At 43.1% G+C, this 10,167-nt stretch overlaps 1 protein-coding gene across 3 annotated transcripts in view; it reads left to right on the top strand.

Moving 5' to 3' along the window:
• The first annotated feature begins 7,715 nt into the window (after positions 1-7,715).
• PDGFC (platelet derived growth factor C) overlaps positions 7,716-10,167 on the top strand; it is a 114,298-nt gene continuing 111,846 nt past the window's right edge. The window contains exons 1-2 of one of the 3 annotated variants that reach the window (XM_065736247.1): positions 7,716-7,785; positions 8,252-8,604. In XM_065736247.1, the coding sequence (XP_065592319.1) occupies positions 8,487-8,604 (118 nt within the window). In that variant the 5' untranslated portion in view covers positions 7,716-7,785; positions 8,252-8,486. Of the gene's footprint in view, positions 7,786-8,002; positions 8,092-8,126; positions 8,605-10,167 lie in introns of those variants that run through there. The other 2 variants (XM_065736248.1, XM_065736246.1) reach the window with 2 other exon arrangements.

Raw genomic sequence — 10,167 nt, 5'->3', positions numbered from 1 at the left:
TTTTGTGGTGCTGTGAGAATAAGATACTGTGATTTGGTGCCAGTGCATGATCAATAAAGAAAAATGTTGGCAATACTTTGGAATATTGTGCATTCTTAGCTAGATGACGTGAACTCCAATGATTAATAGTGGGATAGCTTTGAAGAATTACTGGAAAAAGCTATAAAATAATTTTCCTTTGTGTTATATTTCCATTCAGTGGATTGGCAAGGAAATAACAATGAGAATTTACTGGTATGAATAATGTGTCATTGGTAAGTTCTTTATACTCCTGTCCAACTGGCAATTCTTAAGATTATAAGTCTTCTGCAGCATTACCTGCATTCTCAAATATAAAAATTAATGCTTGATTCAAAATATTAATACTAAAGTAATGATCTTCTACAGTGTTGCTCCTGAATATCTATGTAAAAATTTAAATACCCTTCAGTATCTTGTACTATTCTAATCGATTAAGAATCTGCAAAAATTCTACATACGTTTTTGTAGGAAGAGTCAGAAGAAAACTGATTGCATTCATTTCCCTTGGCAATAATATTTTCTCATTAAAAACATCCCTGTAGAACCTTACACCTGTTTTTGTAACATATTAATGTATGTGTTTAAGAATTTTAAAAATATTAGAATTGCTGCCATCAACTAAGGTGACCTAATTTTTTAAAAGATTTTTCATATTTATGTGTTTGGAAAAATACATGGGATGAAAGTCTCCATGCTCCAACTTGGACCATACTTCTGCCAAAATAATTAAGATAGTTCTGTGAATGAGACAACTGATGAGAAATTCAGTGTTTATGATTTTCTATGCTCTCCATGTTAAACTTTTTCTTCAACACTTTCCACTGAGTCCAGGTTTTAGATAGTAAGATTAACTATTTTGTCATACAAGTGTCGGCTGCTATTTTTGCACAAATCTACTCTAATTTAGGAAACCTGGAAAATTACGGTTTGCATGTGTGATCAGCAAAGACATATCTTTTACAGATCAGTTCCTTGGAAGCTCTCCATCTCTTCTCTGGGAAAGTTCCAGATGGACAGATTAAAATTTCCGTGTACTCCTGTAGATGACACCAAGCTTAGATTGGGCTGAACTGATAGCGTACATTCTCTCCAGTTGACTCCAGGCAATGTGGAACAGGGAATCTGCCTTATTGAGAGGCAAAGAGATTAATTTTCAGTTAGGAAACGTACAGACGGAGTTCAAAATAACTGAGGTCTTGGGAAAACTTCCTATTTTTGGGGGGCGCATTAGGGAGTGTGTTTACATTATCCTTATTTGAAATAGAATCCTATTTATGGTGTGTATTTCTTACCATTGACTACCATTTTCATTGCAGTTTTGTAGTATGTGAACTTTCTATGAAAGATCTGCAACATGAACAAAAGAATGAGGATTAGGAAAGCTAGTACTTAAGTGTGGTGAGATAAGATTGGGAGGCCAAGACTTAATTATTTGATCAAATTTCTAGTGGAGTATATGAGATAACTAATTAACTGAGAAGGGTAAAAGAGAGAAAAAGTGAAGAGGAAGAATAGGGAAGAGACAGGAATATTGATAAATAAGATGAAGTGTAATGTGGTAAGTCAGTTAGTGGGGAACAGATACTCTCTATCTATTACAATTATATTGTTCTAATGCCTTATCTTTCTTGAGTGGTTGGGTGAGCTGTTCAGCTGTATGAACTTGCATGTGACATCTTCTTGAGTATATTTTGTTTCACAAGTAAGCTCTAACCTCAATTTAGCCAAAAAAAATAATACTCTTCTAAGGCTGCTGCTGCCAATATGATTTTCTTTTGCTGAATTTGAACTAAAGTACATAATTGTCTCAGCATTACTTCAACTCTGTCTAGAATGGCATACCAAAAGATGAAAGATGTAGTGCTAGACACAAGCATATAACGTAAGTAGTTTAATTAAACATATGTGTGTGACAGAGATCTTAGTATCAACAATATCCTTCAGTATATTGGAAACACTTGTGACAGCAAGGCTAATCAAGAACTGTTTTATTTCTTCTCCAAGCTCTATAAATAGCTAATGTGTGTAAAATAGCTAATGTGACTGATCTTAATGTACATATTTGATAGTCTGCATTCACACTGTTAACTACATTACATTACAAACATTGGTGGTTGTATGGGAACTGTTGAGTCACAGCCTGAACCACTGATGGATGTCCTGAGGTGAGCACTGAGTCAGCTGCAGGAGCACAGGTGAAGGCAATGTACCTGTGTGACCAGAAGGGGTGGAGTCTGGCTCCACCTCTCCCAGACCCCATTTAAGGGCTCACCACAACTGGGGAAGGATCTCTTGTTGGAGATCCCCCTCCCTTAGAGATTTGGGTAAGCCTTGAAAATCTGTAACAGGTGAGCCTTTCTTTATTTACTGGTTGTCTTTTATACCACCCAGATAAGCCACACAAAGTATACCATCCATCTCATTATTTTCTGTGGATGCTATTTTTTGGGGGTTATTCACCTTACAGTGGTGAAACTATGCTATTGTCTCATAAATATCTTCAGCTGATCTTTGTTTCTCTGAGGAGAAGTTTCAAAGACATTAGGATATTCATATATAAATAGCTTAGAAATATGTTGGAATGAAGGTTAGGAAAAAAATCTTGTAATGCTATAAGTGGTTTTTACTGATGTATGAAATATCCCTGCTTATGCCTAAGTTTATTTTGATATAGTACATCCCTAGTTTCACTGGACCTGTATACAATTATCCTACTTGTATCCTAAACTGTGATATGTTATTTTTTTGAACAGTAGGAGTTAAGAATGTTTGGTAATGCAACCCAGAATTTGTGTTCAGATTATAAACCTTCATCTTGTGCTGCTTATTGAGATGGAGACAGGCAGAAAGACCAAATTCAAAACTTATTCAGAATTCAATAGCTATTTAGAGCCATCATAGAGTAATCTTATGCCATATTTTCCTGTGATCATAATGAGATTGAGTGCATGTTGGTAGGCCAGAACAAATATCTGTTTTCTGACCAAAGACAAGTTGTCAGGCCTTATTAATGTTATTAATAACCAAACATTAACAACTACCTGACGAAGACTTGGTACAGATACTCAGGTATGCTTGTTTGAACAGAGGCATCTGAATCAGCTATAGGCCTCAGAAATCATAGAGGTAGTCGACTCTGAGAGCATAAAAGAGAAGAAAGTCAATGTTTAAAGAGAATATCCATGTGTTCAGCACGCTCCTATGTGCACCATGAGAAAATCCAGAATTCAAGACTGGCTATTGTTACCCAATCTGGCCTCCAGCCTGCAGTGAAGTTCAGCAAAGGTGACTTACCTACATTATACTTCTCACTTGTTGACTTTGGAAGCCCATCAAAACCCAAATGAGCCACCAGGTGGGAGAAGTGGTCAGCATTTATTTAGTTTGGGAGACCTCTTGTGGATCTCTATCCTTCTTGTCTCTGGTTGTAGCTTCCATAGCCTGCACAAAGCAGGGTGAAGTTTGTATTTAGCTTGTGCTCTATATCTGTGTATGAACTTATTACTGTATGTGATTTTAGAGCAGCCCCATTTAGATTCCAAACATTTTAATAACTTTGATTATCAGAGGTTTGAATTGATTTGATAAATGATTAAGCTATGCAGTGTTGAGCAGAACAATGTAGACGTGCTTACAGGTTCATGTTAAAATAATTACCCTTAAGGTGTATTTATAAGTGCTTGCAATATAGAAATGTGTATTTGAAGTTGTGATCCAAGTGACCAAGCTACCTTCAGAGCTCGTTCTTCTCTGGTTATGTCTGGGCAGCCTTACTGAATAACTCTGACATAAATAAATCCTCATCAGAACACATTCTTTCTCTTCATTATAATTTTGAGTGTTACATATAATCAGGAACATTACTGTTCAACTTGCTTGCAGATTCAGTAGGAATGGACAATACATCTGGAGTACTAAAGTAGGTAATTAAAGGGAGGAAAGAGTGCAATGTTGACAAATGGTTTAGTAATTTTTGAGTGTATGGGTTTCATAATGTAGTTTATTCATCGTTATCATTTACCTAATGGTGAATAACATGGCATTTCTACTTGCAGTTTTGCTTTGTTCCTCAAGGAGCAGTGCTCCTCCTTATGGAAAAGGGACAGCTAGCTCTCTGTGAGCCATCTGGTATATGGCTAACTCCAAAGCACAGAAACAAAGAGCAAGTTGTTTGTGGCAGAAAGGATAGATTAAGCCAAGCTGCATTCATATAATTAATATGTGAAACGAATACTACAGGCCATAAAAATCCAGTGCAGAGTACTTCTGCAGGAGTGCTTTCTAATGCAGGGGTTGTTTTCTGTGCAACTCTTTATTCATTTGAGTAAATGTCTATTTTTCAGTGATCATGAGGGCAGAGCATGGAACCACCACTTTCCTAAAAGACTATTAGTGCTTCTACTGCAATTTCAGTTTTTGTTTATTCCTCATCCATAAAAGATTTTGTACAAACATAACCTTTACTAACTACTTAGGAGTTCTTTGCACAGATACAAGTAATTTCATGAGAACAGAAGCATTCAAACCTCAACCCTGTTAAGCCAGAAACCAATTCATATGCAGCTACACAGAAAATCAAGGGAACCTTGCACAAAAGCAGACATTTGCCTTTTGTCTGGATGAGCAGATGTTTGTTACTAAATAATTACATGCTAAGCTTTGCAAAATACTACTACTTTGGTATGATTGCCCAAAGAATATATGAATACATTCAGAATATACAGGATTATACAAGTATCTGTGCATGAATTCCTTCTTTAGCCAGTCATAATAGGAAATTAAACAAGCAGTGCGGAGATGAGAAGTATTTTCTTCTTTACAGTGGACCCTAATCCTACAAATAGTTGAGTAAATGCTTAATTCTAACTGTTATAAGATAGGAATTTGATAGAAATAATTGTTTGTGAAGCTACACATCTCTTGAAGCATTTTCCAGTACATGATGCATAAAAATGTGTTCATGTCTTACCCTTCCCCATTTCCTGCAAAATGTTGCATTCCTCACCCTATTCCTGCTCAGAAAACATCTTCCAGCTCACCTTGGTAGGAGGGTGGTGATGATTGAGAAGGTCTTTCTGAAGACAGCATAGAGGAAAAGGAAATATGTACCTACAGAACTAGCTAGGGATACTCACTGGAAACAGTCAGGATTTCTTTGCAACAGTTCAATGCATAAAGTATAGAGTGTGTACATGTAAGCATTTCATCACTTCCAGTCCATGTCAGTGGATAACTGTGGGGAATCTGTTTTCTTGCAGTATGGTGAGGAGAAAATGAGTGGAGCACCCTTAAGCTACAGCACATCTGCTGGTTCTGAAATGATGTTTTATTTGATGCTGGCTTGGGGAATTCTTTTTACAGAGATAAGTGTAGTTTGTGAAAATTGTGATGAGCATTCATTTTCATGGTAATACTTCAAGTTAATAATAAAAGAGGCTTTTCATTCCAATGATCTTTATAGCTCAGGGATACAAAGACTATGCACCATCACAGTCAGTCTCTGGAGCCCGAACAGGCTGAATTTCCATTGTCATCACTGATGGCTAGGTCTCAACAACACTATTCCTGAACCTGGTGCAAAATAAATTCCTTTGGGACAATCCAGATAATCACACTTTTGAGTACAAGAAAAATCACTTAGAAAAATTATAAACAGGGATGCTGGAAAAGCAGCTATTGGGAAGATTGGCAAAGCATTGTGACTATCCTACAGAGAAGGATGAGTGTGTCAAACCATTTGAAGATGGAAACTAATGAGTTGTCTCATGCAATATTCAAATTTAAAAATACACAGTGCACAATTTTTATGGACTGTATTACAAAACCATTTGAAAATTAAGGTCCCCAATGCACAATGAAAATGACACCATAGTATAAGCTATGTGGCTGTCAGGTGAGGTTCAGTGTATGAAGTATTTTGACTTCATAACCCCTCTGTGCACCCTGTGCCAGTGCTCCGAGAATCAGATGAAAAATAGAGTGAAAAATGCCTAGTTGGGAAAGGATAAGTCTTCAACACAAAAAAATGAATGGAGAAGTGACCCATTTCTTTTTACTCATTTTCATAATTGAAACTAATAAATACATTCAATGAGAGTAGCTGATGACAGATGCTCAGCATGAAATTCAGGAAAGATTGGACATTTACAAGGACCATCACACAGCATTTTGGATGGGATTAGCAATAAAAGCATTTTGGAAAAGAGGTGGGGTCCTAGTGATCAAACATGCATCCTGATCTTTAATTGCAGGAGGTTTAAAACAAAGTTTCCTCTCCAGTGTTATTCCATATTCACCCACTATGGGGGTTCTTGCATTTTCCTCTGAAATGTCAGAGCCCAGATGCCAGATGAAACACCGGTCTGATGCAGCCTAAGGCTTCCAAAGCTATGGAAAATGCTGGAGGATTTTATGTTCACGTGCACAGATTGAGACATTAGTCCACATTTTATCAGAGGAAACTCATTCTCAATCCCCTGAAATACAAGACATGAACAATGAAAACAAAACCATCAGGCAAGGAAGGCTGTTACCAAGCAATACTTCATTCACCTGATGATAAGTACTATCACAAGAGCTGGAAAGAAGCACTTTATATTTTTTCTTTCAATTTTAAAATAAAGACAATAGAAGCCAAAAAAATAACTATTCAGAATGGCAGTAACAATAAAAATAACTGTATGGTCGGTTCTGTGCAGTGACTCTCTTCACCCTGTGTAAGGGAAGGGTTGCTATTTATGGAATGCTCCAAGTCTGCCTTTCAGGACGTAGCCCAGCTTGGCTGGACAGCTTTCAGTTGCTACTAGAAATATGTCACTTATTAGGAACAGAGGGGATGTTTATCACTGTCTCAAGGGTTACTTTGGCTGAGGCAAAGAAATAGCTCAGTTATATAATGGAAAGAGCTAGGTCAAAGGATAAGGCGTTTATATAGTGTGTACTCAAGACGCCAGTAGTTCAGTCAGTTTTTCTCTTTTGTGCTCTTCACAGACAGCGGTACCACAGTCACAAGGATCTCCTCAAGCCCCCTCAAAGCTACAGGGGCTGAAGTCGCTATTAAAGGGCACTGCTCGAGCTTCTTAGCTGAGAAGAAAGACGCATCTTCCCCATTGTTCCTGTGGCCCTGCCCGTATTACCTAGTGAGCCTCTTTGTTGTTACCCCACCCCATCACACAGCTGTAGTTCAAACCACATCCAAACAAAGCGCAGAAGTTTGAGCACGGCACTGTTTTAAAGGGTGCTTAATAAGTCAGCGTGTGTGGGGGTACTTCTTGACGAACTTATTTTTGATTTCCAACGCACCACCCCGTCCGCATTATGGATGCATTACAGTGCAGGACGGAGCTGCGCAGCAGCAGCTCAGCCCATCTATGCGGACGCTGAGCGCTTCGTTCCAAGGTCACTCCACCAGCAACTTCGGTCAGGAGAAAAACAATCAGCACCCGGAGCGTTCCCTTAGCTCTTCCTTGCCAGAAATCAAGGGAAAGCACCGATCTTCTTCCACCGGCCCAAACGCTTACTAACCACCCCGTTAAAGCAGCGCCGGTAAATCATCACGGCGCCTCGTCCCAAGGACCGAGCTCCGGAGCCCGCTGGGCCTCCCAGTGCCCGGAGCCGGTCCTAGCCCCGATCCGCGGCACCTGTTGTGCCGGCAGCCGAGCCGGGGTCCGCCGCGAGGCGCCGCAATGCCGCTGCCGGCCGGGGGCTCGTCCTCCCCCTGCGCAGGGACGGACTGCCCCGGCTGCGGGCCGGGGGCGGGCGAAGGTGGGAAGCGAGGAGGACGCGGGCGAGTTTAAAGCGGGGGGAGACAGGAGGGAGGAGTTTAGGGAGAGGGCTCTTGGGAAAGATAGTCGCGGAGGGGGGGGGGGGGGGCGAGCGGGCTGCGCGGCTCCGGCGGCAGGACGGGCGCCCGGCGGAGCCTCCCGGGGCCGCGCCGCTCGTCTCTGCCGGCTGCTTGCCCCGCTACCCGGGCCTCATCCCGGCGGAAGGCGTTGGTGCGGAGGGGAGCGCGGCCGCCCCGTGCCGCCCCGTCCCGTCCCGTCCCGCCGCGGGCGGCCGGCTGGCTGACAGGTGCGCGTTGCTCCGCGGCACCGGCCGCCCGCACAACCCCGGCGGCCCCGCGTCTGCAGCACAACCCCGGCCCCCTCCAGGCACGGCCCGGATTGTTTAGTCCTCGGGAAGCTGGTGTGGGTCCAGATCCTGCTTTGATCCTTTTTTTTTTTTTTTAAAGCCCAAGGAGAGAGAGAGAGAGAGAAAAAAAAAAAAAAAAAGCAAAACCTGGAGACGCAGACGAGGGCTCTAGGAAAAAAGTTTTGGATGGGATTATGTGGAAACTACCCTGCAATTCTCCGCTGCCAGAGCAGGCTCAGTGCTGCCTGCTCCCCTGGCGGCGCTGAGAGACGCCCGGACCTCGGTGCCGCTCCGCCAGCGCCTGCTCCGCCGCAGCCCATCGCCCCGCCGGCCCAATGCTCCTCCTCGGGCTGCTCCTGCTGACATCCGCCCTGGCCGGCCGGAGGCACGGGGCCGCCGCGGAGTCCGACCTCAGCAGCAAGTTTTCCTTCCCCGGAGCCAAGGAGCAGAACGGTAACGGAGGGGCGAGCGCGGAGTCCCCTGCGTGGAGAGGGGGGGTGGAGTGGGGGGGCTGGAAGAGGGCTGATCCCGCGGAGGAAGAGGGAATTACTTCCAACTTTCATGTGTACCTGAAGTGTTTGGAGAACTCTCAGACGGAGTCCCCCTGGGTCGGGGCTGAGCGGGGCTGGAGAAAGGCTCCTTTCATTCAGAGCGGGCGGCTCCGGGGTGTGTAATTTGCTTAGCCTCTGAACTCCATATGATTTACATTATTCAGAGTTCTGAGCGCTTTTCCTCTCGATCTGCCGTTGCGAAGCCGTTTTAAAGAGTGTTTTGCAAGCTGAAGCGTTATGTACTGCGTGAAACCAGTGGTGCTTAACGTAAAGAGGGGAAAAAAGGAAAAAAGTCCTTTGCGTGCCTGTGCCTGGGCACAAAGCAGCACAAAAGGAGAAGCTGGGAGCTCTCAACTCCTGCACGCTGTAATGAAGCACTGCAAAAAGTGCAGGTTTAAGGCTAACGTGATTCTGTCAGCTTTGAACTTGGGACTCCCCTGATAAAAGCATTCGACGTCATCTCTCTAGTAGAAAGCAAAGATGGGGAGCTCAGCAGGCGTTCTGTGCTCTGGCAGGATCCATAACGTGCTGGCGAACGCAGCAGGAGAGATGCACGCTGCTGTGGCCTGCTAATGTGATGATGTATGGCACCTGCGGGCTGCCAGTGCCGCTGATCAAAGCGCGGCACGGGGATCAATCTCTAATCAGAGCTGTTGTGGAGGGCCGGAGGAAAGTGATCAAAAGACCCCGGGACCCGCTGCTCTGACAGGAAACCAATCAGACTCTGTGCACAGGACAGGAAATTATCTGCTCTGTGTGAGAGGAGAAACTGCTCCCTCTGCCCCTTCCCGGCTTACCTGACATCTGGGGAATTTAGGGCACCGCTTTGTGAGAAAAGGAGCTTGGCACTGATATACTAACATCTGGTACTTCCACGTCTATTCGATCTGTGTGACTGCAGCAGGATGCCCAGATGCCATTGTTCTGCTTATACTTTGTTAGCCCTAAAACCTGCTGTGGGGTCAGTCTTCCACAGGAGTGCTTGGTAATGCACCAGCACAATGGTGGAGATCCAGCAGGGCAGTGTGAGGCGTGGATAGTGCAAGCTTGAAAGCAGAACTCGTGTAAGTGGGCATAAGTATATGTGACAGCATAAGCTGGATTCTCTTCACGTGTAGCCAAGTGCAGCTGCCTTGGGTCAGGCTTCAACTGGTTTGCAGTGTGATTTGGCATCCTGTGAGGTACAGTCAGTGCCTCTTATATTATAAGTGCAAATCCAGGAGATTGAAGTGCTGTGGCACTGTATTCTCTGTTTATACCTAAATCAATCCAGGTTCTTGTTGTTGTTTACTTGAAATCTGTTCTCCAGTTGTTCAACTGGAAAACTTTTCTGAAAAATGGTACTTAGTTGCACTTAAACTTGTACTAAACTCCTGACTTTTCTTCCCCGATTTTAATTATTTGGGGGATCAGCAACACTGGTCAAACCAGTTCTTACTTAGTTTAATTAGAGTGGTTTTTACAC

Source organism: Cyrtonyx montezumae, unplaced genomic scaffold (genome assembly GCF_038088225.1).
Source record: "Cyrtonyx montezumae isolate F1298 unplaced genomic scaffold, pur_monq_1.0 scaffold_2, whole genome shotgun sequence".
Lineage (NCBI taxonomy): Eukaryota > Metazoa > Chordata > Aves > Galliformes > Odontophoridae > Cyrtonyx > Cyrtonyx montezumae.
This window is presented reverse-complemented; position numbering and strand designations above follow the sequence as displayed.